The sequence below is a fragment of the Hippopotamus amphibius genome, chromosome 10 (genome assembly GCF_030028045.1).
Source record: "Hippopotamus amphibius kiboko isolate mHipAmp2 chromosome 10, mHipAmp2.hap2, whole genome shotgun sequence".
Classification (NCBI taxonomy): domain Eukaryota; kingdom Metazoa; phylum Chordata; class Mammalia; order Artiodactyla; family Hippopotamidae; genus Hippopotamus; species Hippopotamus amphibius.
Genome location: NC_080195.1, coordinates 113,457,745 through 113,485,193, shown reverse-complemented (window position 1 = coordinate 113,485,193; position 27,449 = coordinate 113,457,745). Strand labels below are relative to the sequence as shown.

At 48.0% G+C, this 27,449-nt stretch overlaps 1 protein-coding gene across 3 annotated transcripts in view; it reads right to left on the bottom strand.

Annotated features, from left to right (window-relative positions):
* The window catches only part of MX1 (MX dynamin like GTPase 1), a 33,328-nt gene extending 10,798 nt beyond the window's left edge, over window positions 1-22,530 (bottom strand). For 2 of the 3 annotated variants that reach the window (XM_057696936.1, XM_057696939.1), the window contains exons 1-12: window positions 22,459-22,530; window positions 20,043-20,172; window positions 16,797-16,891; window positions 15,948-16,074; window positions 10,802-10,994; window positions 9,589-9,726; window positions 6,927-7,081; window positions 6,144-6,282; window positions 4,035-4,233; window positions 2,444-2,522; window positions 1,986-2,108; window positions 1,439-1,580 (exon numbers count right to left, since the gene is read on the bottom strand). In XM_057696936.1, the coding sequence (XP_057552919.1) occupies window positions 1,439-1,580; window positions 1,986-2,108; window positions 2,444-2,522; window positions 4,035-4,233; window positions 6,144-6,282; window positions 6,927-7,081; window positions 9,589-9,726; window positions 10,802-10,994; window positions 15,948-16,052 (1,273 nt within the window). In that variant the 5' untranslated portion in view covers window positions 16,053-16,074; window positions 16,797-16,891; window positions 20,043-20,172; window positions 22,459-22,530. The remainder of the gene's footprint in view (window positions 1-1,438; window positions 1,581-1,985; window positions 2,109-2,443; window positions 2,523-4,034; window positions 4,234-6,143; window positions 6,283-6,926; window positions 7,082-9,588; window positions 9,727-10,801; window positions 10,995-15,947; window positions 16,075-16,796; window positions 16,892-20,042; window positions 20,173-22,458) is intronic. The other variant, XM_057696938.1, reaches the window with a different exon arrangement.
* Window positions 22,531-27,449: the final 4,919 nt, after the last annotated feature.

Below are 27,449 nucleotides of genomic sequence, written 5' to 3'. Positions count from 1 at the left end.
GATACTAGACCCTTATCATATATATGATTTGCAAATACTTTCTCCCATTCTGTGGGGTGTCTTTCCACTTTCTTGACAGTGTTCTCTGATGCACAGAAGTTTTTAATTTTGATGAAGTCCAATTGATCTTTTTTCCTTTTGTTCCTTGTGCTTTAGCTGTCCCACCTACAGAAACCACTGCCTAATTCAAGGTCACAGCTTTAAACCTGTTTTCTCCTAAGAGTTTTATCGTTTCAGCTCATACACTTTGGTTTGTGATTCTTTCTGAGTTTATTTTTGGATGGGGGTGAGTTATGGGACCAAATTAATTCTCTTACATTTGGGTGCCCAGTGATATGTAACTGATAATTTGTTGGGAGGAATTTAGCGTTTTAAAAAGGGAGCTATTTTTCTCACAGGCTGCCTGCCATAAGCCCTTATGTCATAAACACCTGGCTGGGCAATGCCATGAGGGGGTTTCTGGGAGCCAAGGACTGTTGTCTTCCTTGAAGGGGGCAGAGTGGTGCCCCCCGCCCTTGAGAACACAGCAGGCGTGCAGCCCTCCGCTTGTGGACTTAGCTCCTGTGAGCAGCACAGGGACTGTGGACATGTGACAAGTGACCACCCCAGGAATGAGTTTCCCAGACATTTCTCCACCGAGGCTCACTGTTATCTACCCCATCCCACCCTCCATGCCCTCTGCCAAGGAACAAAGGTGTAGCCTTTGAATTATGTAAAACCTCCCATGATTTCTCTTCCCGTGTTCATTACCCAAAGCCAAGGAGGATTGTCAGTGTGCATCTCTGGCCAGGTGAACTAAAATATGGAACCAGCCTTCCCTCCACCCCACCCTCCTCCACCGCCACCAACTTGCTGGCATAAAAGCAAAGTTACTTGAAATTTCCCTCTGCTGCTAGCAGCTTTCTCATTGGTCAACATGTGATTTACTTTAGGCCTCTTAAAATAGTAAAAAAAAAATTTCAGATCACAGTTTCTACTTTTTTCAGACTTCTGAGGCTTTGACGATGCAAGGGTGGTACCTAGCACGCTGCTGTATTTTCTTTTCATCGCCACAACTCTAAGAGCCATTATGAGACACATCAGGCTTCCAGGCCTTGGTGGGTTAATCAAGATGGAACCTGGGTTATGTCAGGGGCGGCACCATTGGAAACACAGAGCGTGACACACATGCCATGTCAACCTGCTCACTGTGGAGGGAGGGCTGATTCTTCTAAGAGTCATGACTGATGTGGGCCAGTGAGTCTGCATTTTCTCTCCAGGTGTCCTTTGAAATCAGTACTAGATGCTTGCTGGCCAGAGTTCAGGGGCATGAAACAGCACATGTGGCTTCCGCACCGCTAACCGCTTACTCTGGCCGTCCTTCACCAACTGCATCCCCCCACCCTTGGGCCCTGGACTCAATGCAACTTGCTGGGTTTACATGGTGCCTTGGACGTACCTTTTTGGAAGTTTTTTTCAACCACGAGACTCCATTTGCAGAACTCAGCTCGTATTTTGTTAAACAGCCGAGAGTCATACTCGCCCACGAATTCTTCCCCTTCTGTTAAATTAGTGATGTCTTTATTAAATGCATCAATTTTCTGCCAAGAAGGAAAACGTAAGTATCAGCTGAGATATTCCAAATACAAGCGAAGTCGTTTGGCGGTCACGTGAATACAGAGCGTGGGCAGACCCTTCTTCGCTGCCTTAAGGGCCTGGGCGCAAGGACAGAAGAGAAGAGGCTTTGGCTGCAGAAAACCCCAAACTCCCGCCACTGGCTGAGGGTCTCGGGTGAGCATGCTTGAGGAGGAATCAATGGCACGGATGGGACAGACCGCCACTCCCGGCCCACCGTCCCTCAACCCCGGCCCCTTTCTGGTGCTAAGGGGGCAGGATGAGTCCGGATCAGCTTTAGGGGAGGGAAGAGAAATGTACACGAGGCCCACAATCCCTTTGTGGACAACGACGGGTGGGCTCTCCAACGTGGCGCCACTGCCACGACTCACATCTATCAGAAAGAACATTTTTCCACTTTCGTCATCCGGGATATCCGAGCCAAACTTCTGTAACTCCTCCGTTATCTTCTGGTGGCTCTCCTTTATTTGATTTTCTAACAGGGGCAGAGATTTCTGAGAAAAATAGAAAAGAATGGAAAGACATAAATATGAGCAGGGAATGAGCCGTGGTTGGTGACGGGAAAGGAAGCGTTGGTCCAGCGCTCATAAGATGCCCATTTTTAATTAGGCCGAGTGAAGAGTTTGTCCCACTCAACATGTGGTCCTCTGACGGGCAACACCCACATCACCTGGGCGAATCCGGGCCACATCCAGACCCCCTGCATCTGAGCCGGCATCTTAACAAGATGCACAGGAGCTCACGCACGCTGACGTTTCTTAGCCGACATGGTTAAGCTCTGCGTTTACAGGGTTTTGTTCAGAGATTGGACAGCTCTGCATGTGCTTACACAGATATGCATGATGAGTTCAGTGGTCAGTCTTTCGGCCAGGCGGGGGACCGTGGCCCTTCCTTCCTCCAGAAGATCCCTGCAAGAGAAAGCAACGGACATGTCCATCTGGGTCTAGCCAGAACATGCAAGTCAGCTCTGCCGCTGGGGAAAGCCAAGGCAAATCCAGTTACTTCCCACTGGACGGAATGTCCTGCAATTGGTATCCCATAAATGTTCAGACTTGGATCGCATAGAATTGACTTTTAGTAATGTTGGGTATTTGAAAAATGGTATAGAATGATCCCTGCCAGCTGATATATTAAATGTGTCTCATGATATCTGACTATAGAATTGGTCTTTATAAAAACAGTCACACATAGTCATGAGTTTACACACCTCTTTGCAAGAGCACACTCATACTTAAGTTTCAGTTTCTGCACCTTCGATTTTTTTAACTGTGGTAAAATACGCACAACATACAATTCACCATTTCAATCATTTGTAAAAGTACGTTTAGTGTATTAAGTGCAATCACACTGTTGTATGACCATCACCACCGCCCACCTCCAGAACGCTCTCATCTTCCCCAAGAGAAACTCCATCCCCATTAAACATCTCCTATCTCCCTCCCCCAGGACCTGTCTCTGTGAATTTGACCCCTCTGAGGACCGCATACAAGTGGAATCATACAGCGTTTGCCTTTTTGTGACTGGCTTATTTCACTGAGCATAATGTCCTCCAGGTTCATCCACGTTACAACACGTGCTAGAATTTCCTTCCATGCTAATACTATTCCACGGTATACACAGAGTGGCCCACACTCTGTTTATCCCACTCATCTATCAATGGACACTTAGGCTGCTTCCATGTTTTAGCTGTTGTGAATAGTGCTGCTAGGAACACAGGTGTACAAGTATCTCTCCTGAATTACATGTCTCTGCAGGCTTCTGAGGGCATCAAAAGTGATAACGTTTACAAAAGACACGGGTCTCCACCTACGTACACATGTGCACACACAAGGTCTCTAAGTGAATGTGCCACTTTTTTCCTCAGCATCTTATAAGCTCGTTTTTATTGGCAGCTCATTGGCACAACACTCTAATGGTTGCCAACACTGTGATCTTTTATTCTGGTTCGTTTATATAAATCCCACAATTTTCAACATGTAGATTCCAAATTTTCACAATTAAATTTTTCCCCAAATATTAAACAATTATCTCAGTGCTGCTAATCGATAATCAAGCTGACACAGCCCAGGGATTTGAAATGCCACACTTATCATAGACCAAATATGTGTATCTGAGTCTATTTCGGGGCATTCCACTTTGTTTCTTTCCTGTTTCACTTAGGTTTACGTGCCGGTTCCAGAAGCATACTATTTAAGATATTGCAAAAAGTATCTGCCTTATTTTGATGTTTTAAATTTATACTTTGCAGTGCTTTGTGAATTTCTCCTTTATTCTTCCAGGTAAATTCCATGGTCATTGGCAAGGAACAAACACGCACAGATACTGTCAATATCTGATCTTGGACAGCGTCCATTTCCCCCCGTGAGGACAGTGGTCTTTAGTTTGGGTTCACCCTAGGAAAACACCACCTGCCCGCTCACCTGAAATGGGCGTGGTTCTCGAAGAACTCCTGCTCCTTCTTCAGGGCCTTGGCCAGGCTCAGCCGGTGCTGGATGTCCTGCTGGCCCCGGCACTTGACGATCATGTAGCCCTTCTTCAGGTGGAAGACGAGGTTTCTCACCACGTCCACCACCTTGTCTTCGGTGCCTTTGTCCACCAGATCAGGCTTCGTCAAGATTCCTGCGACCCAGAGACTTTAGTTAGAGATTGCTCACAACTTTGCAGGGTGAGAAGTAAGGACAGCTCCCGCCCCTGGGGAGGATGGTCCCCTGGCCCACAGCTTCCTCCCACCCTGCGCGAGGGCAGACAATAGGGCTTGCAGAGAGAAGGTGCAAGGCTCAGCCCCTGTGTTCTCCCCAAGCTCACTTCACCCAGATCTCCGCTCTCAGGCCAAAGAGGTAGCAGCGTGTAATGGCCCTTTTGTGTTCCTTTTGCTCAGTGGAGGAGTTCACTTTCTACTACGGTGGCTCTCAAACTTTCCTGTGCACCTGACCAACCTTCAGGGATGTTTTAAAATGCAGAGTCTCAGGCCCCGTCCCAGAGATTCTGATTCAGGAGGTTTGGTGGTATCGAGGGACTTGCATTTCTAAAAATTCTCCAATTATTTCTGCTGCAGGTGGGGCCTGGCTCCCACCTGGAGAAACACGGGTCCAGCCAGGACCAGCTACATCATTTGCAGGGCCCATTGCAAAATGAAAACGTAAGCCCCTTGTTCAAACATGGAGTACTGCAAGACGGCAGCATCAGAGCATTACATCAAGTGTGGACCCTTCTGGGTCCAGTGCAGCCAGCCCAGGACTAACCCTGAGGTTTACCATGTCCACTGGTAGCTGCTGCCCTGCCTGAGAGAGTCCCATCCCAGCCACGACGGGCAGCAGGACAGGCAAAGAATGAGAGCCTACAGCTGAGGATGGTGGAGCAGAAGGTGGAAGGGACTAGGTCCTGACAGCATCACTGAACAGTGGTCCAGAGGGGAGCAGCCTCTGCCCAGACTTCTTGTTAGGTGTGAAAATAAGTCGCCATTTGTTTTAGCCACTATACTCAGGTTTTCTGCTATTTACAGCCAAACACATTTTTTAAAACACAAAATTTACCATTTTACCCATTTTTTGGTGCACAGTTCAGGGGCATAAAGCACTTTCACATTGTTGGGCAACCTTGATCCCTATCCATCTCCAAAACCCTTTCATCTTCCCCGGCCGAGACTCTGTCCCCACTGAACACCAACTCTTCTTTCTCCCTTTACCGCTCTTTGGCTTCCTGTCTCTATGAACTTGACCACTCCAGATCCCTCATGTAAGTGGGATCATACAGTATTTGTCCTTTAGCACTGGCTTATGTCATTGAGCATAATGTCTTCAAAGTTCATCTGCATTGTAGCAGGTGTCAGAGTGTCCTTCTTTTTAAGGCTGGATACTATTCCATGTATGGATACATCACATTCTGTATATCCATTCATCTGTCTGGGACACGTGGGTCCCAAATGTATTGTCAGCTGATATAACTGCTTTCTGATTTTGCCCCACCCCCTGAAGCCACCATGCCTCTTATAAGCAGGCAGACAAAGATTACGAGCCAATGCATGGCCAACAAGAGTCAAATGTGGGGACTTCCCTGGTGGCACAGTGGTTAGGAATCCGCCTGCCAATGCCGGGGACACGGGTTTGATCCCTGGTCTGGGAAGATCCCACATGCCGCAGAGCAACAAAGCCCATGCACCACAACTACTGAGCCTGCACTCTAGAACCCGAGAGCCGCAACTACTGAAGCCTGCTTTGCTAGAACCCGTGCTCCGCAACAAAAGAAGCCACCATAATGAGAAGCCCACGCACCACAACGAACAGTAGCCCCACTCTCCGCAACTAGAGAAAGCCCGCGCGCACAGCAACAAAGACCCAAGGCAGCCAAAAAAATAAATTAACTAATTAAAAAAAAAGAAAAAGAGTCAAATGTGGCCCATTTCATCTGGCCTCAATGGGTTCTCAAAAGTTTCGCATGCTATGTGTGTGCCAGGAAGCACCCACTGGGTTCAAGGGACGCTTTTCCACTGTCAGGCCACCCACTGTTTTTAGATTCTTCCCTCTTCTTACCTATGGTCCTGTCTCCATTGGGGTCCACCTCCTGAGCCATGCGCAGCGCCTCCGTGGTGGCAATGTCCACGTTAGCAGGGACCACCACCAAGCTGATTGTCTCCTGCCTATGAATGTACTTCCTGATAAGAGACTTGATCTGTAAGAAAATGACAGGATAGGAGAGTTGAGATAGGTAATAACCTTGTACTTGCTTCAGGCCCTCCAAGTCCCAGAGGTATTTCTCCAAAGAAGCAACTACAGAGAAATCAGACTACAACACAAGCCTGGCGGCACTTCCCAAGTCAGAGAAACGAGTTCTCTGTGGCTAAAACAGGGAAAACTGTGAGGTCTTAACTCATTAACTGTCTCCTAAGACTTCAAATCTGAAGGTTACAATGGAAAACAAGATGCCAAAAGCACTGCTTGACTGTTCCCTAAATCTTTAATCTATTGGGTGAGATTCATTGATACAGGAATATCATCATACTTGCTTCTAATGCTCTTTCTTCCCACATAAAACTCGTTCCTAATATGTGTTGGTGTAGATATGGCACAAAATACACCTATAACCAGAAATGAGTCACTGCATAAAACACAAATAAAATGTATTTCCAACTTTGCCTGTTTTCTTCTTTCCACAGAAGCTTCCACCCAACTAGGTGGAGTAGATTCTGACCATCACACTCTCCAAATTCCCTACCTCCTAATACCCACTCTTCAAGCTCAGACTTGGACTCGCTGATGCTCTAATGCAGCCCCTCCTCCACAAGACCCAGGCCAGGGTGGAGCCTGAAGTTTCACCTGATATTCAATGTCGGCTGGCTGATTGCCCACGGCGATCCTGGTGATGCCAGGAAGGTCTATCAAAGTCAGGTCCGGGACGTGAGGGGAGCTGACCTCCAGAGTAATCAGCTCCTGACTGATGCCTGTGCCTTCCCCAGCGATGGCAACCTGGGCTACAGAAGAGAATAAAGGAACAATGAAACAGAGCTTAGGATGGAATATTGCATTACAGCGAATCCTCTGAAAGCAACTCCCCCCTTCACCCCCACTATGATTCAGGGACAGTAAGTCCCCTACACACAAACGAGCTCCGTTTGGAGTGCATTCATAAGTCCAATCTGTTCCTAAGTCCAACAACATTAGCCTAGGTTATAACACAATTGGCTATACAGCACTGTACCAGCTAACATCACTGCAGCTTTTCCACTTGCTTCTGGACATCCTGGGCTTGAAACAAAGATACTGTACTATTGTGCTCTATACAGTACTGTACAGTAAAGTGCACAAAAGCACAACCACTTGTACAGGATGAATGCACGTGACAGTGTACGCCAGACACGTAAAATAACATGTGATTGGACATGCGAATGCACGTTCACATCTTTGAAAGTTCACAACTTGAAGTTTCGTATGTAGGGGACATACTATATTTGAAGCAGCTTCACTTTTCTGGAGCAAAAGGGACCTCAAAGGATAATTCAGTATTCTCACTTCCAGTGGCCAGAATTGTCTGCAGGGAGACCTTGTGAAAACTTCTCTCAAGGTGACAACCATCTGTACCAGTCCTAAGCTGGGCAGAGCTGGTAAGTTTTTCCTGGTGTCACACCTAAATCCCTCCCGTTGATGTATTTAGGAACTAAACAATGAAGTAAAATTAAAACAAATAAAAATACATGGTGACTCCTAAAAGATGACCTGGAAAATTGTAGGGGGGGTACGTGCTTGTTTCAGGCAAGATGAGTGTTAGCTGTTGGGATTTCATTTTGCCCCTTCTTCCTTAATAATGAAAATTTCAAGGTAGGAATCTATTTCATTAAATTGTTAGCTAATACCACTTTACCACTTTCTGCATCCAGAATGTCTTTTTGGTATGTTTATATCAGTCAAGAATGTGGAAGGATATAATAACAACAGTGGCATATGTGGCATAATCTGCTAATCATTCCCCCCAAATCCATTTCCCAGAGGTGTGGTCATACGTTTGTTTGGCCCCTGGGATAGATGTGAAGGTGTTCTGTGCAACTTCCAGAAAGTGTGCTTAAGGCAGGGATATGCCCTTTGCCAACGTCCAGTTGGCAGGAATGGATACTTGCTGACTAAATCATGAGCAGGCCTTGGGAGCAGAGGCCATATAGAGCAGAGAATTGAGATAGGAGTCTAGGTTCATGATGCTGGAACCCCCACACCAGCTCTGGTCTGCCCACCTGCAGACTTTTACGTAACCAAGAAGTGAAACTGACATGTTGTTTCAACCACTGTGTCAGCATCCTGCTTGCACAAGTGTTCCTTCCCATCTGGGTGTGGAGGCTGCGTTATAGAGTGACTGCCACTTCTCCCGTCAAGTCTGCTCCATGAAATTGGGCTTGAGCATGTGACTTTCTTTGGGTAACAGGATGTTACAAAATGTATTCCCACAGATATTGAAAGGTGCTTACAAAATCAGGGTTTGGAACTCAGCTCTCTTGCTGCTTGGAACCCTTCTACCACCAAGCATAAAAGCCCATCCCAGTTTCCTGGAGGTTGACAGACCACATGGAGAGAAGGCCTGGTCATTCCAGCCAAGGGTTGGGTTGGTGCCTGAGGCCATCCTAGACTTGGCCCCAGCAAGCCAGCCCAGAGCAAAAGGACTGCCCAGCCAATCCTCTGAATCACAAGAAATGAACTATTCCAAGCCATTATGTTTTGAGATTGCTTTGTTACACAGCAGGGGCTAACTGATATACACTGTAATTTTGATCTTTCTGCCCCAGGCAGGAAACCTAATCCCAAAAAACACACAATAACATTTTGATGATAACATTATTTAACTTTTGTAAAACAGCCAATAAACAGTAATTAGTGCTTCCACCTTTACACAGTCAAAGCCACCATTCTTTCCTACTGCTGGCTATCAGTTCATGCCATTTTTGTATCTTCCCAAAATGACTGGGACTCAATTATGTGACATGCTAGGAAGAAATTAAAGTCAATAAGGGAAAGTTGTTTACTCATCTCACTCACACTTAGCAGCAACTAAGTGTTAATTTTCTCTTTTCAGATGTTTCAAATCAATAAAGTAATCTCTGTGGTTTGCATTTACTGAGACCTGCCATAAATTAGCCTAAGCCAGGATTATGCAAGCACATGCACCCTGCTCTGGGAGGAAAAGGACCCCCAATTCTGAAAAGGGTTCAGTGATGGATACAAGCTTCAAAATTCACATTATGCTCAGATACTTACTTATGAACTAAGCAATAAATTACTGAGGTCAGATTCTGTCCAAAGTGCTGGTCTTAATGAGAGTAAAAGAAGAGAAAATACAAGGGAGCTGGGGACCTGATGTAGGCGAGGCAGGGTTCCTCAGGGACCAGGACAGGTTCAGAAAGGGGAGAGTGGGAACAGTGACAGGCCCACCTCACCCACTTCACCCAGTTGACCAGACATCCAGATAGGCAATGACAAACAAACATGGGACACTTACCTTCACTGATTTCCTCTTCCACCTGCGAAGCATCCAAAATCTCAATCTCTCTGTCTCGGAAACTGACTTTGCCTTTCCACTCATCTTCATTCACAAGTTTTTTCAGTTTCAGCACCAGAGGACATCTTGTAACAATACCTAGGAGGGCACTTCCCATCAATACTATACTCTGCTCTTAGCAGTCCTATATGGTGCTCCTAGACCAGTGGTTCTCAGAGTTTTATATAATCATCTGGGGATACTGTTGTCAGACTTTCTAGTCTTACCCTCTGACACTCTAGCACATTCTATCTAGGGTGACTCACGGATGTACATCTTGAATGTACATCCCAGGTGGTGTTTGGCCTGAAAGCTACTACTTTAGACCTCCTGTTTCACCCCAGTGTTTTCCATCAGCCCAGGTGGCAAACTGCAGTGGGAAACCCCAAACTTCTGCAAACATCCTCCACCACCCTCAGGGCACATACCCCACTCTTATCAGGAAGGTGGACTGCCCCCACCATGCCTCCTCACCACAATCTCCTCACTGTAAACTTCTTCTAAATCCCACTCACCTTCACATCCGACCTGAATTTCAAGACCCAGCTCAGGTCTGCCTTCCTCCCTGAAGCCCTCACTGATCCTTGGCCTGGGAGCTCAAATAGCACCACTAACCAGAGCACAATCTTCACCTCCCAGATGGAGGGTCACCCCTTGGGAAGGGGTACAGCGTTCAGGGCTGAAGACCCATGTGCATTTACTCAGACCTTCCGCAAGTACAGGTTACATGCGATCCACACTAAATGTGTAATGAGAGGATGTTACGAATTGGGCCTCCCCCCACCCCGCCCCTGCCACCCTGCCAAACTCATATGTTGAAGCTTTAATGCCCAATGTGACTATACTTGGAGATAGGGTATCTCTTTAAAGAGGTAATTAACATTAAATGAGGTTGTAAGAGTGGGGCCCTAAACAACATGACTGGCATCCTTCTAAAAAGAGGAAGAGATCCTAGACACAGGTGCCCACAGAGAAAAGGCCACGTGAGGACACAAGGAGAAGATGGTCATGTGTAAGCGGAGAACAAAGGTGTCAGGAGAAATCAACCCTGCTGACACCTTGATCTCAGGGCTTCCAGCCTTCAGAACGGTGAGAAGTAAATTTCTATTGTTTAAGCCTCTAGTCTGAGATCCTGTTACTGAAGGCTGAGCTAATTAACACAGCAACTGCTTACCGCTGCCTCTGGGAAGGGCAACCCCCGACAGAGCCTCCAGCACAGAGCTCTTGCCCGAGCTCTGGTCCCCGATGACAGCGATGGCAGGAAGGGCCAGGTCCTGCTCCACGCCCAGCGCCCGCAGGGAGTCGATGAGGTCGATGCAGGGCCGCACCTTCTCCTCGTACTGGCTGTACAGGTTGTTCTCTGACCCCTGGAAGAGGTAGAGTGGACCTCTATCATAGCCTGCAGGTCATGTTCCATCAAAGATGGCCAATTTCAATTGGCCTAATATATACAGGTGATTGGAGTTCTCCAAAGAGAGTGGGGGAAACAGAAATAAATATTTGAAGAAATAACAACTAAAGTTTCCCCTAATTTTGGTGAAAACTATTAGTCTGAAGATCCAAAAATCTCAGTGAACCCCAAGCAAAGGAAACATAAAATGAACTACATCAAGGCTTATTATAGTCAAATTGCTCAGAATCAGTTATAACGACAGAATGTTTAAAGTAGCCAGAAAATGACATGTTATATAGAGAGGAACAAAGATGAGACGTACAGCATATTTCTCACTAGAAACTAGGCAAGTGAGAAGACAGTGGAGCAATCTTTTTAAATTCCTGAGAAAAACCATCAACCTAGAATTCCTTGTCCAGCAAAAATATCTTTTAAAATAATGAAAATGAATAAGGACTTTTCTGGGTGTACAAAACTGAATGAATTCATCACCAGCAGACCTGCACTACAGGAAATGTTTAGGATGTCCTTCAAGTCAAAGGAAAATTATATTGAATGGACATCTTAATCTACACTAAGGAATTTACACAAGAAATGTTTTCTACTATACTTTTTTATTACGTAAATATCTTCAAAAGACATTTGACTATTTGAACAAAAATAATGATGTGTTGTAGGGTTTAAAATATTGATAAAATTAAAACTCATGACAAAAACAGCATGAAGTCTGGAAGGGGAGAAATGGACACATACTATACTGTAAGGTTCTTATACGTGAAGTAGTATATTAGCACTTGAATGTAAACTTGGTAAGTTAAAGACATATAATATATTCCCTAAAGCAGTTTTACTTAATAAGCCAACAAAGGAGATAAAATGGAATCATAAAAACCTTCATTAATTCAATAGAAGGCAGAAAAAGAGGAAAGAGGAAATGAAGAACAGGGCAAATAGAAAACAGATAGCAAAATGATCTTTCCAAGCCCAATTACATTAACAATCACAGTAAATTTAAATAGTCTAAATACTCCTAAAATAGTCAAATGACTTTGAAAAAGAAGAACAGAGTTGGAGGGCTAACATTGCCAGATTTCCATAATTATTATAAAGCTGTAGTAACCAAAACAATGTGATACTGATGCAAAAATGGAGAAACAGGGACTTCCCTGGTGGCGGTAGCAGCAGTTAAGAATCCACCTGTCAATGCAGGGGACATGGATTCGATCCCTGGTCCAGGAAGATCCCACATGCCTCGGAGCAACTAAGCCCTGTGCGCCACAACTACTGAGCCCTCGTGCTACAACTACTGACACCCGTGTGCCTAGAGCCCGTGCTCTGCAACAAGGGAAGCCACCACACTGAGAAGCCTGCACACCTCAACAAAGAGTAGCCCCTGCTCCCAGCAACCAGAGAAAGCCCGAGCACAGCAACAAAGACCCAACACAGCCATTAAATAAATACATAAATAAATAAATAAATTTATTTATTTATCAAAAAAAAAACAAAAACAAAAATGGAGAAAAAGAATGGAACAGAATACATACTCCAGAAATAAACCAATACATTTATGAAAACTGTTTTTTGACCAAAGTGCAAGGGCAATGCAATGGAAAAGAATTAATTTTTTCAACAATTGGTACTGGGATAACTAAATATCTGTATGCAAAAAAATGACCTTGAATCTATGTTTTATACCATGTACAAAAATTAACTCACAATGGAACACAGACCTAAATGCAAAACCTAAAAACTATAGAACTTTTAGAAGAAAACACAGGAGAAAATCTTTGTGACTATGGATTAGGCAAGGATTTCTTAGATATGGCCCCAAAAGTATAGTCTGTAAAAGAAGCAACACATAAACTGGACTCATCAAAACTGAAAACATCAGCTCTTTAAAAGAGACTGTTAAGAGGGCTTCCCTCGTGGCGCAGTGGTTAAAAATCCGCCTGCCAATGCAGAGGACATGGGTTTGAGCCTGCACGCCTAGAGCTAAGAGAAAGCCGGTGCATGAGAAACCCGCACACCACAACGAAGAGTAGCCCCTGCTCGCCACAGCTAGAGAAAGACTGCGAGCAGCAACGAAGACCCAACGGAGCCAATAAATACATAGATAAATAGATAAATAAAAAATTTGAAAAAAAGAGAGAGGCTGTTAAAAGAAAGAAAAGACAAGGCACAACCAGGGAGAAAGCGTTTGCAAAGCTTATATCTGACAAAGGACTTGTACCCAGAATACATATATAATGAACTCTCAAAACTCAACAACAAGAAAACCAACAACTCCAGTGGAGAAGAAAATAAGAACAATCATTTTATCTTTTGCCTTTTCTAATTCTTATTTTTGTGTATGCTTTATAACAATTAAATTTTAATAGAATCGTTGCTTTATAGCATCATGAGAAGGTGTTCATATTTGGGGCCAGATTAGCCTTTGCGGTAGGGGGCTGTCCCGTGCATTGTAGGAGGTGTAGCAGCATCTCTGGGCTTCATTCACTAGCCACTCTGAGTTGGGACAACCAAAATGTCTCCAGACATTGCCAGGTGTTCCAAAGGGTAACACTGCCCCCAGATGAGAACCACTGTCTTACGAGATGCCAGATTACAACATTTCACACGTGGGCAATGCTGACAAAATTCAGCACAGAAGGGGGTACACACACCAACCGCGATGCCCTTGACCAAACTTTAGTGTGGCTCCTCCGAGCCCTCTTCTCCATTAGGATTCTTCTTCACCTACAGAGTCCAGATGTAGCCAAGAACGGTGCTAAGCCAGTTCATCCAGAATCCTCTCAGCTTTGATAGCTAATCAGTTCCTTCCCCGGCTCCCCTCACCCTAACCAAATTCCTCTTGGTAATTCCTCCTCCTCCCCTCCACCCTGCCAGCTGGCTCTAAGTCCCCGCTTGTCCTTGTATCTACACTGAGTGCAATCTCTCTCCCCTATGGCAATAGTCTTGAATAAAATCCTCCTTGACATTTTTAAACAAGTGTCCTGTGCAATTTTTCTCCATAACAACACGTAGGGAAGGTTTGGAACACGATTCTCCAGGGACAGCCTTGTGGTGGCTGTGCACACACCTGGCTATACCTTTCCACTCACCTGTGGCCTCAGTCTTAGACCTCCTATGGGTTCTTTTTGTTTTCATTTCTCTATATCACCCATTCATGAGTTTATGAAACATGAATAATAATTAGCCAGAATGCATGTACCGACCACCTGGGTTAAGAAAACACATATTCCCTATACTTAGGATACTCTATCCAGCCCTCCCCAGGCACTCTTCTCCTAAAACGCTGTCACCCCCAGAGGGTCCTTCTATGCTCAGATTTGTGATAACTACACCTCCTTGCTTTTCATTACAGTTTTATCACTGATGCATATTTCCCTAAATGAGACATGGTTATTATGGTTGCCTGTTGTGGATCTTTATATAAATGGGGTCATACAGTATATTTCTTCTGCAACCTGATCCCAGGGCTCACCATTGTTTGTTTATTTATTTATTTTTCATTTTTATTTTATGTATTTATTTATCTTTTGCCGCACCATTCAGCTTGCAGGATCTCAGTTCCACGACCAGGGACGGAACCCGGGTCACGGCAGTGAAAGCACCAAGCCCTAACCACTGGACCGCCAGAGAACTCCCACAGCCCCCTTGATACCTGGAACTCCAGCTCATTCCTTTTCACTGCTGTATGGGATTCTGTTGCCTGAGCTTACCACAATCTACTCGTATGTATGCATTCCTACATACACGTGGGCACTTGGTTTTGCTTAGAAAAAAACGCAGTATGAAAGTGGCAGGACGCTTCTCAAACTTCAGCACAAAGAAGAATCCCTCGGAGGGCCTGTTAAAACACAGATGGTAGTCCCCACCCCTGAAATTTCCAGTTCACCGGGTTGGGGGGAAGCACATGTGAGGGTGAATCAAGTGCATGTCAAACCTCCCTGGGGACGTTGATGCTGCCTCTCTGGGCACCACACTCAAAGAACCACGGTCTTCTACACCCAGAAGCGGAACTGCTGGGTCAAGAGACAAACCCTGCTCAACCCGGCCGGAAAAGGCCAAGCTACACCCGAGCACGTGGTTGTGAGTGATGTGCGTTCCTACTGCCCTGCCAGTCAGACCCAGGCGGGAGACGACAGCTACGTTAGGGTGGCAGAGAGACGGGTGGACATTCTTATTTTTTTATGTCCTTCAACGTAGTGTGTAATATTGTTTAAAATATTGTTAAACATTGATTACGGTTTTAAAACAGAGGCAACTGGAAAGAGGCTAAAGACCCCTCGCTTTAAATCATGGGACAGCAATAAACAGAGCTGTAAGTGCCCGGCCTCTACCTCTTCTCAACAGCCACACAAAGTAAATACTGTTATTAATCCCATTCTAGAGATGGAAAACCAGGCTTCTAAAGGGAGGAATAACCACCCAAGATCATGCAGCTGGATCAGCAATGGAATCAAATCCAGGTTGAACTGATTCCAGAAGTTAAGTTTTGTCCCCACCAACAAGATGTCTCGATTCTGGGAGAAGACACCACATGGCTTCACTGTGAGGAGGTGTCACAGTGACACCTCAGAGCCTTGAGCTGGAGACTAAACCATGAGGTGGGCACGTGCTAACACAGGGCTCCTCAGGCCCAGTGCCTGGGGCCAATTCCCACACCAGCCAATTGGCATCTTGCCTGATTTTCCAGACCAAAACTGCACTCCAACTAGCCTCAGCCAAGGCAAAACACTGGCTGCATTTGGCTGCAAGAAAGGCCCAAGCAGAATGAGTAGAGTCTTTGCATCCATACGCTGCCCCCGGAGACATGTGGAAGCGGGCATCTCCAGGCAGCAACGGCATCACTGTATCAACGGGCAGCCTGCAAGTGGTCACAGCTCATGTCCACACGGACAGTGGTTTTCAGGCATTGACTTACCGTTTCCTCATTTTCCCCCACCGTATCATCATTTCCATTTGGTAACACATGATTGGATGCAGGAGGTGAATCGCATTCTTTGATTTTCAAGTCAGAATGAACCATCTTCTTCCTTTATCAGTTCAGCCTAAAATCAAGCAGTTCGGGATTAACACAATTCAGAAGCTAGGTACATTCAATCAGGGAAGCAACCCCACCATGAGATACATGGGGACACAGTGGGAGCTCAGAAAGAAATGACAGGACAACTCCAAGGGATCAAGTGTCAGATGAAGACAAATGCTCCAACCCAGCTCAGCAGTCTTCAAGGATATGCTTCCGGACCCCCAAAGACTTTTTTAAACTCTGTATTTCCCATCATGATTGTAGGTTGAACATCAAACATTTTTTTTCACCAGAAATTTAAATAGTGGCAAAGAATGAAATTTCTGATGCATTTTTTTTTACATTTAAAAGTAAAATTATTATAAAATTCTTTCCAACGTAAATGAGGGATTCTAAATTTTATGATAATTTAATATGAAACCTGTGTTTTAAAAAATATGAACTCCAAGTCTCTAATTTTCTTCCTTTGATCCTTGACTTCAGATTTTTGTTCCATTTCCCCCACACAGTGGATCTTTAAGTCGTTCATTTTATTTCTGAAAGCATTTAATTGGCCACTTTATCATACTTGTCTGCACCCCAAAAATACATATACATACATTTGAAATGCATTAAAATTTTTTTCTAGGACCATAAGTCTCTAAATATTAAAATTTATACATCTAATAATCTTGGATAAAAGTAAATGAAAATACTTCTCCTATGACTTGAAATAAATGTTGTAAAAAAATATAAAGCACATACCTCCAATATACTTTCCTTTTATTGACAAGGTAACGTTGACTAGCTGGCAGAAGTGCAGAGCTGTTCTCTGACACCTCCTTGAAATCAGGCAAAACCTACAAATTAGACCAAGACCCGGGTGAATAAATGACAGCTCTCATCCAGGTACATCCCCACTGCTGAGAATGGTGAGAAGGCCCAGGGAATGTGCTTTGAAGGAGAGTCACAGTTCCCTGAGTCCTTTTTGTAAACCTTAAATATTTCAATTGTAAGGTAGATGGATAAGGCGCAGAGCCTTGCTGTCACGTCCCACTTGCATCAACACTGTTTATTTTTTGGGTGCTCTTCTTGCTCCTTTTCAAGGGACCCTCCCCCAAGGCCTATGTGATTCTGTATCCATATTGCTGCAGCTGAAAGGACAGGGTTGCTTTAAAAAAAAAAAAGGAGTGAGGGATGGATGCATTCTGTGCATTGTAGAGTGAGAGAAAGCTGATTCTGAAAGGCGATCAATTTTAAAGAGCTCTTATGGAATCTGGCATTCTGGAAATGTGGTCCCTAACCACCACCCACCACCATGCCTTTGGAACGACTTTGCGTACCCAGGGGGTCCTGGGCTGGAGCTGGGGCTCCTCGTAAAAGACTGCAGCCTCAGTTGGCCTTGCTGCACCCAGTCAAGTGGCATCATTGGTCCCCAGGGCTAGCACCCCATGACCATGGGTTCTTTGTGAACAAATTCCCTTCCTCTGTTTCATAAAACGACATTCCCTGACAGCAAAATCGCGTGAGTTTTGTCTGTACATCTTAAATATCTGTACCTCTCTTGGATCATCTTTGAAAATCAGTTTGGATCTCAGGAGCAAGGCCATCTCAGTAGTACAAACCAGTGTTCTACTGATTCATTACATTCAGCATCTGGCTGCATTTGCCAAAGTGAGCTGAACGCATTCACCCATTCTGGCTGCACTAGAGTCAAGCCGTGTGACCCTTAGCCCTCAGCCCCAAACTTCTCATGAAGCATCTAACCCATACCCTGTGTTTGCATACAAGGCTGCAGGGAGCTTCGAGGTGGGCACAGCACCTGCAGTCTCTCTCCGGCTGCCACCTCCCCAGTCCTGTACACCCCCACTGGTCACTGGTGGGGTTACTGCGCCAGGCTCTTCTCTCACTCCTACGGTTGGGGAAGGTAGGGATGGGGAGAAACTGCCCAGGCGCTGTGGGCTATTTCCACTCTGTCTGTCCACTCAGGTTCCCACGTCCATGGGGTGGCTGGCTGGTGGCACACCCCCCTTCCCCTTAAGATCTCCCAGAGACCCAAATGCCATTCCCCAGTGTCACTGGAGAATCCCTGCAGTGGAGGGTGGGGAGGGGATCAAAGGATCCCAGGGAGGGTTCTATCCTTGTGAGAAAGCTTCCTCCGCCCAGTTTGCACAGAAGAGCAGGGATGGGAGGGAGGAGTCAGCTTCCCCAAGCCCTAAATAAGGAACACCTACCAAGCAAATTCAAGAAAATGCTGGATTCAGTGTTTGCAACCTGCCCAAATAATTCAGTCCAGTTAATCCTCTCAGCACTTGGACTTGCTTTTTATCAAGAAAGTGTTTTGCCTTCCAAAAACTCACTGGCATTTAAATTGTTTCTGATTGGAATAGGGAAGAACAAATCTCACTCCATATTGGATCTGTTTCTTTTACTTTAATCTTTATATTCTATTGCTTTTGCTACAAGGTAATCACTAGAGGGACGTTGCCTATAGATTAAAGTAAACATAATGGCCCCCAAGCCTGAAGGTAAAAGGAAAATACCTTTGCAGCTGGCAGGAAACATCCTGACCTAGCCCACCTAGGTCAGGAAAGAAGGCTGCAGGAAAGAAGAAATTAACACACCTGCTCCCAGAGTCTGGCTGAAACCAGGAGATATTTGCAACAATTTAAGGTCTTTTTACTTTACCTCCTCAACTCCCCTCTCTTTGTTCTACAAAGAAACTAGCATCCAGACCCTGGGGAAAGGGTTCTCTAGGACATTGATCTGCTGTCTTCTCAGAACCCTGACTTTCTGAATAAAGTCCTTATTCCTTGCCCCAACCCCTTATTTCCTGATTTATTGGCCTCTCCCAGGGCGAGCAGGAAGAGCTTGGACTCTGTAATTTGATTAAAAGGGAGAACATCTTATACTTTAGACCTAACGGTCTCTATGAAATCAGGCTGTGTCCGGAGGTGGGGAAAAAGGAAGAGAAGAAGGTTGGGGTGGGGGGTGGGACTTCCTGTCCAGTAGCTCTGCTCTAAAGTAGAAAGATGACATAAACATTTTAGGAGCCGTTTGGGGACTTGACAGCTGAGGGTTGGGGGGGGGGGGGTTAACATCACTTGATCCTACTCCCAACAAAAACTTGATTTAAAATTTGACACTAATTCTGAGAATCCCACAAGCGCAGCTCTGCGGTCACCCGCGGTGGGAGGGGTGCAGGTTTCAGCAGCGCCTGGGTTTTCTGTCAGCTCCCAGGGCTGTCCTACCTCCCTCCACCCCGAAAACGAAGTGTGCCGGCCCCACGCAGTCGCACCCCGCGGCACAAGCTACGAGCAAGGGCGATGGGTATCCCCATCCCCCGAGTTAAGGGTACTCCGCGCAGGGCACTTCTGCGCATGCCCCATCTCTCCGGCATCCCTCGCTGGCTCAAGCAAAACCTCCCGGCACAGACCCTCCGCGCCAACCTCCCTCTAGTCATCAGAATCGGTGAAGACCCCTGACCCGTGCTCTTCCCAGGAACCCCCGGGCCACTGACTTCTCTGGTTTGCACTCCTTAGCAGGAAATATAAACTGATACAGCAATCTTGGTCGGCCTTTGGGGCGGGCTCGGAGGACACGCAGCCGTGGATGTGAAATTTTTTCAGGGCACCCCTCTTAAACAGCTCCCTCGGAGACCCCCTTTGCCCCCGCCCCCTCCACCTTCCTACCTCCTCAGGCAGAAAAGCCGCCAGCTTGGGGGGCGGGGGACTGTTTTTCTTGCATCACCCAGGAGCCTCAGTAGCGTGTAGGTAGGAACGTAGCATCAAGGGTGCTCTGAGCCCAGCCAGCATCGCCCTGGTTATTATTACCGCAATCACCACCATCGTTTAGCATCATGTCATCACCGCTATTAACCACCATCGTTTTTACTGTTACTACCTTGCGCAATACGCGCACCCCGGAGCGCTCAACTCCCAGCCAGTCGCCCCAATGCCCCGAGGCCCGTGGCTGTCAGAGGATGCCCTGACCCAGCAGCGCGACACTTACCCGTCCCCGTGCAGTGACCGGAGCCTGGCGCGCGCCGCTCCTCGGCTTTATGTGGCGCGAGCACCGCCCCTCGCTCTCTGCCCGCCCCCGGCCGCCGCTGGGAAACGAAACTCTCGGCAGGTTCCCAGGACTTGGGGATTAGAAACGAAACCGAACGCGTTACACAACAGCACCTCCTGCAGACCCTGCGCCCCGCGCCAGCGGCTGCAGCCTCCTCGAGGCCCCCCAGGTGTGCCCCCGAAACCAGCAGCATCCCTGGGAGCTTGCGGGAAATGCAGGATCTCAGCTCCCACCTAGATCTGCTGTATCAGCCTGAGCCTTATCCGGCCCTTCTGATGGTGGTGGTACAGTTTGAGAAGCGTTGCTATGACAGTCCTGAGTCATCCAAAGCTGAACGTAGCTTTGAACCTAGGCGGTCCCTTAACCTCTGGGCTTCTGAACAGATGCTTTGGTAACTGGGTGTCTTAAACTCCTGCTGTAGGTTCACTGGGAACATCCCAGCACCGGTAGGGATTCTCCAGCATTCTAAACTCATGGCAGCTCCTTCCCAGCCCAACACTCCCTTCCCATGCAGGTCCACATCATCCGCCTTTCTCAGTTCTCCCTATCTTCTTCAAGCCCTCCCTGGGGTTGCGCTCATTTGATTTCTTCAGGATGGAAGTTGGGGGGGGGCAGGGTGGGCAAGGTCCAGTAAACCAAAACGTGGGCCTCCCAGTGAGGGCTCTGTGGGTGGCAGTAACATCTCCTTTTGGAAGGGGCTGGCACCCCACCTCCGTTCTCCTTAGCTCAGCTAACAAGCCCCGACAACAAAGACCTCCCCACAAAGACCCCTGTTATCAGGAAGAACACCCCTCATTCCACACAGACCCGGAACCTGTGCCTGTTCCAAGTGCTGTGGTCAGGTGTCCATCGAAGAAAACTGCACATCTAAAAATGGAGAATTATGTTTATTTGGTGGACTTGCTGAGGACCTACCCCAGAAAAAGGCCTCTCAGATTGCTCTGAGGGACTGCTCCGAAGAGGTCAGGGAGGAGCCAGGATATAAAGGAGTTTTTGCAACAAAAACCAGGTAGTCGGAACATCGAAAGATTAATTAAAGGAAAACCAGACCTCTCAAGTTAAAGACTTTAGCACTTTTCTATATATGGGAAGAGGCAAGAGTCTGGGCTCATTGAAATCATTCCTCTGATGGGCCTGTTCACTATCTAGGGCCAGTATCCTGTTTTTCTCCATGCTGAATCCCCGCAGGATGCAGAGTCTCTGGGGCTGCAGCGGCTGAGGGCTTGATGGCTGCAACACCCTTTGTTTACTGATTTGGCAGGTAACATTCTTCACCCACACAGGGAAAGCTTGGATGGAACCAAATTCAATATGGTGGCATCCAAAAGAAGGGGAGGAGGCCCCACAGACCAACTCCCTGGCCTGAAGTCTGCCATGCTCTGCTGGGCCCTCTGCTGGGCCCACTGCTGGGGTCTGGGCAATCCCACCCAGGGTGGTCTGGTGGGAGAACACACGCTTCCCCAATAATTATCAAGGAACACTTGCCTGGCCATGCACCCGTCTGGGCCTTGGTTACTTCTTAGTTACAAAGAAGAGTGAAGACCACTCTGAGGAATGACCCTACTTCCTCAGACCACAGCTCTCCCTGTGCCTCCTGTTCAGGAATGAATTCAGAAAGAGCTACTGGCAAAAGTGGAAGCTGGCTGGGGCCAAAGCCAGCACAGGACCAGGACTAGGGGCAGGTGAGTGCAGTGCCTGGGATGCAAGGTTGAAGAAGCCGCTCACTCTCAGTAGGTCAAGTGCATCCTTTACATTGGTGCCCAGTTGCTTCACACTCCTCCGGCTCTTGCCTCCTGGTCTAGGATTTGGTACCTGCTGCTTCCAATATGCACATTAGATGGCAGTTCCCTGAAGAGCCCAGGGGCTTGTTTGGGGTATAATTCAAGAATAAGACAAAAATAGCTCATATGCATCAGGCCATAGTCTGTGTTGGGTTCCAGCCTGAAAGACTAACTCACTTTCACAACCACCCTGTGAGAGAAGTAAGATTGCCAGGCCCATTTTACATATGAGGAGACTGAGGCCAAGGAGTTAGGTTACTGCTGGGCCCCTTGACTTGGAGGTGAGGGAGGTGAGATTGCAATCCAGGCTTTTATGCCCAAGCCTGTGCTCTGTAGCACCTTCTCTCCATGCTAAAATCCAGGAGATGCAGCTCCTGTTCTCAGGAAGCTCACAGCCTTTCACCTGATTTGTTGATGATTCTTTCTCTACTAAAGAGACATTGATGAATCTCTATTCTACCAGATAAGTGTCAGACTCTTAGCCCCTGAGAACTGTCCTCCAGGCTCAGCACCCCACTTCTGCTGGCCTCTCTGTCCCCCCCCACCGGGCTCCCGGAGACATTCTCCTCCCTTACCAAGTCCCAGCTGATGTTGCTTGTCTCTGCAGCTGCCCTGGGCAGCTCCTTCTAGGGCTGGGTCACACCTCTTCCAGCTCCCTCTTCCCTGACTTAGCTCAGGCAAAGATGCTTTGCATCTCAGATGGATGTTCTGAATAGTGGGGAGGTGGCCACCTCCCCACTGGGGCTGTCACCTTGACAACGGTCTCACCAAGCTTGGATCCCTCCAGGGCCTACCACCTACCAACAGTAGGTGCTTAGTAATCTTAGGCTGAGTTTAATTGGACTGAGCCCAGCCACCTCAGCCCCTGGGGATCTTACTAACGTTCCTTAACGCCATTAAAACGTGTCTGGCAAAAAACATAGCATCGGCAGGAGAGCGTATCAGTGGCCAAGCAATCACACTGCGTCCAGAGCCCCTGCGGCCTGTGCGGTCATGAGTGCCCCGGGCTCTCTGGTCCTTGTCCAGTCCCCTCATCACCTGCCTGGCCTGGCCTTGCATAGGAGAGGGGAGCTGGCGTTCATGGGACACCAGGCCTGGCAAGCTCCCCGGCATCGCTCCAAACACCTGTGGGAAGCGGACGGGCCCCCTGTGCTGCAGGGTGTGCAGCTGCCGCGGTGGGAGGGCGTGGGGGTATTCCAACCTGCCTCACCTCGCTCCACCCACATGGCTTCAAGGTCAGGCCTCCTCACTACACAAGAACTTCCAATCCAGGGCACTCCTCCCTCACATGCGCGCTGGGCTTCTTCCCAGAAAGCAAGCAGCCTGCCTCTGTCCTTCTCCAGGCCTAGGGGACTTGCTTTCGGGGAGCGCCACGCCCCAATTACCCCCTTCCCAGGACCATGGCCTCGTCACACTGTCGTGGCCTTTTTGAAGCCCTGTCTGCCACCAGGCCGTCAAGGGGGCGGACAAGTTGGTGATGTCTGCCGCTGTCCTTGGGATCTGGTACACAGTATTTCAGTGCATGTTTCCAGGATGCATGAATAGAGGTATGAATGAAGAGTCGGAGGACTGGCTCTGGTCCTGCAGACGCGTTCCTCACGAGACCTCGGGAGAGCTGCCCTGAGCAGCCCAGTTTCCGATCTCGGTTTCCCAGCCAATGCAAGGTTTGGTTTCTTCTCCGCGCAGAGAAAGGGAAGTCCCGCTGGCTTTACTGTAGACTCCGGGGGCGGGGGAGGAAGGGGCGGAGCCCGGAGGGCGAGGGGGCGGAGCCCGGGTGAGGGGTGTGGCCTAGGGGCGGGGCGCTGCTAGGGGCCCCCGCCCCGCCCAGTTGCCGCGCAGCCACGCCCCCGGGTCCGCTGCGCTCTCTGGCCGCGCGGCTGCGCGGATTTTGCGTCGCGCTCCCGCGCAGTTCCCCCGGCGCCCGGGGGCGCGCGGGCCTGCGGGGCATCCCGGACCGGCCGGGGTGATGCTCCCGGGTCTGACGCTGCCGGGACCGAAGCGCAGAGCAGCGCTCCGGGGCCCAGCGCCCCGTCAGTCCCGCCCGAAGCGCGAGTGTCTGGTGTCACTGCCGCGTTTTGTGTTCTCTTCCGTGCGGGTGACATAGACCCGTGCTTCTCAAAGGCTGGTCCCCGGGCCAGCAGTGCTGGCTTCACCTTGGAGCTCGTTAGGAACGCAGGGTCCGTCATTCTGGTGGCGCTGAGCTGGTGGCCCTGGGCCCAGGCTTGGTGTACATGTGGTCATTCCAGAATCATGTTTCCTGGATGAGGGCCAGCTGTCTGCCAGGCGCTCGCCTGGTGATCCGCACTTGGTGAAAGTGTGCTTTTCCGGTGGAGGAGGCAGCAGCAGGTGTTCGCTGCCTTCCGGGGAACTCCTCCCAGGGGGTGATGGGAATTGGTCCAGGCTGTTCTTTCCACCAATGCAAATTCCAACGCAGGCTGCTTATTCCTCCTTTGCCTGCAACTGAGATCTGTGTTTTGGAGGGAGCCCAGCACAGTATCTCTGTGTTAAAACTGTCATCGCTTGGTTACATCATCAGTGGAGTGACCATGTCAGGCCCTGGGTTAATTTCTCTACACACATGATCTCTAATAGTGCAGATGCATATTGTTTACAGAAGGTTACTGCTAGCCACGAGGAGCAGGCGTCGCCATGAAGGATTTCAGTGTTTTTCTAGATGTGAGGAGATGCAGAATTGGGCCCATAAAGTTGGCTTCTGAAAATATCTAACCATCTAAAGACCTGTTCGGCAGGTTTTCACAGAGCACAGAGTGCCTCCTTTCAGCTCTCTACCCTGAACACCTTTCAGCGGGGCGTTGACAGCCTCTGCAGCAGCACAGGATTTAATCTTTGTGGAGGGAGATGGCGCGTGCCAGTTGTAGTTGACAGCCTCGAGGATGAGAAAGTCTGTGGCCTCCATCTCTTGTCTGGGCGAGGCTCAGCTCCTCTCTGCCCCCGCCATGACTATTACCTTAAAGAGGCAAAGCCCGGCTGTTTACCCCATTCCTGTTGTTATTTCCATCTGGAAGTTATTTCTATGTGTAAATGTCGACCCTGGAGCTCATCTATCTCCTGCCTCAAATGCGGCTGCCTGGCCCACAGCTGGACTGAAACTTCATAAAAGACCCTGGGCTGGAGGCACCAGGCTGAGGCTCATGTGAATTCCTGAGGCCAGAAACTGTGAGCTAAGAAATTCAGGGGTAAAATTTGGAGTGATTTGTTCTGTAACAATAGATAACCATTACACCATGTCACAATGCAAGACAAAAGGGGCATTTGAGGGCCTCAAGGGGTAGAAACGAGATGGGAAATCCAAATGTGTTTATGCCCGCTGTAGATACCTTCTTGTGGTTAGTCCTCTGTTTTGTCGTTACTGAGTCCAAGCAGGCTCTACTCACCGCGTGACAGGCCAATAAATCGGGGGACGAGGTGTTGAGGCAAGGAATATGACTTTATTGGAGAAGGTGGTGGACTGGCATCCTAGAGTACCATCTTATCAGGGTCTAGATGCTCGTTTCTTTTATAAAACTGAGAGGGGAAGGAGATGAGGAAGTAAAGTAAAAAGGCCGTAAGTCTTGTAAAACATCTCCTGGTTTGGCCAGCCCCGCGGAGGAGACGTGTTAATGTCCTGTCTTCTTTTCTGCAGCCATTCACAGGGGGGCAAGGTCAGAGTCCCTGTGAGCGGAATATAGGCACTTTAGTTTAATATTCAGGCAGAGGGGCAGGGTTCCCTGAGGCAGGCCGTTATCTATGCCTATAGCTACAGACAGAACAAAAGCAATGGAAAGCAAAGGTGAAAGTCAAAGAAACAGATCCTACATGGAGTCAGGTTTTGTTCTTCTCTGTTACATCACCACTGCACCATTGATTGGAGAGAATATCCCTCCTCCACCCCACCTCCACCCCAGTGTGAAATCTCAGGGGAAAGGAGGGGAGGGAGGGTATGGAGCAGGGTCCTGTGGGGCTCCTGAGCACAAAAGCCTTTCTGTGTCCCCCCATTTCTTAATTACAGGAAATAGGCTTCCTTTAGCCTCCATGACCTTCCCTGAGTTCCCGTTCAAACAGTTGCTAACGTGGGGGGGAGGGGGGAGAAGCGGAGACAAGGGAGTGTCAACTATAAATTGGCATTTGCCATGGGCACTTGCCAACTGCCTCTACTACAAGGATTAAACCACACTTGCTGCTGACCTTCCACATCCCCTGAAGGGAATTCCGGGTGGAGACCAGGTATGAGGCCCTCTGTGCTTTGGAAAATAGGCGAAACAGGTCTTCAGATACTTAGATGTTTTCAGGAGCTGATTTGATGAGCCCAACCCTTGCATCTCCTCATCTCTAGAAAAGCACTAAATCCCTACAAGGTGACGTCTGCTCCTCGTGACTCGCAGAAACCCCCTACGAAAAAATGTGTTTGATTGCATGTACACCTCCTTTACCAAGAATACATGTATCCTAATCTTCCCCCCTGCCTCTTTGGAACAGTTTCTCAGAGCTATCTGGGATGCTGTCTCCCGGGCTGCAGTCCTCATTTTGCCCCAAATAAACTCAACTCACAAATCTCTTGTTGTGCTTTTTTTTTTTAAGTTGACAGGAGAAACAGTCAAAAGAAACAATAGTGCAGCCTTGGGGCAGGTCTTGGTTCCCTCTCAAGGCATACAGGTAACAATATCTTTGAGCTGTTTTGCAGATATTGAAACCCCCACCAGGTGGGAGAAGTTAACTGCCTGCTGCCCACCAGCACTTAGACCCCACACCAGTTGGAACCAGAAGGTTGGTGGTGCTAACTCCCACTTACCTCGCCACCAGCCAATCAGAAGAGTGTCCATGAACTGATCACGCCCTCTTTGAACCATTGCTATAAAACGCCTCACTACCCCCTCCAGGTTGGGACACACAGCTTTGAGGGCCTTAGCCTGCCGTGGCCCCCTTTGCCTGGCAAAGCAGTAAAGCTCTTCTTTGCTACTTCACCCAAAACTCCGTCTTCAAAAATTAATTCCGTATTGGGGCGGAGAGGCCGGCTTCAGCTTCAGGAGGGATCATATTCAAGCTCAGGCAAATCCCCAGACTTCGATCAAAGCAGATTTCACCTGTAGGAGCAGGTCTGCAGGGCCCAGAGGCAGAGGAGAAAGGAAGGTCCCCAACAGGGCAAGGTAAGCTGTGAGGGACTTAATATACACACAGTCGACGGTCAGACCATCTTTGAAAACAGAACGCTGAGCCACAGGCTGCAGCAAGCTGCCCAGGAAACCCATCCATTGTCTACAGTAGCCAACCAAGGAAGCCAGCCTGCTTTAGGATGCCTTGTAGGAAGTCAGAATGCTACCTACCAACAATCTAGAAAGTCAAACAATAACTCCTGTAACAATTAGCCCCAAATGACCAGCGTTTTGTTACTGAATGTGAGGGACAACAAATGTTTTATGATTCATCTCCAGAAAAGGGAGTAAAGTTTGCTGAGGTGACCAAACGCTGGTGCCAAAGAGTACTAGAACAAAGGGAGGCGTGGTAACAGTCACGTCGTCTTGGAGGAAGTCTAAACCCTCCAATCAAGTAGCAACAAGGTACTTATTTT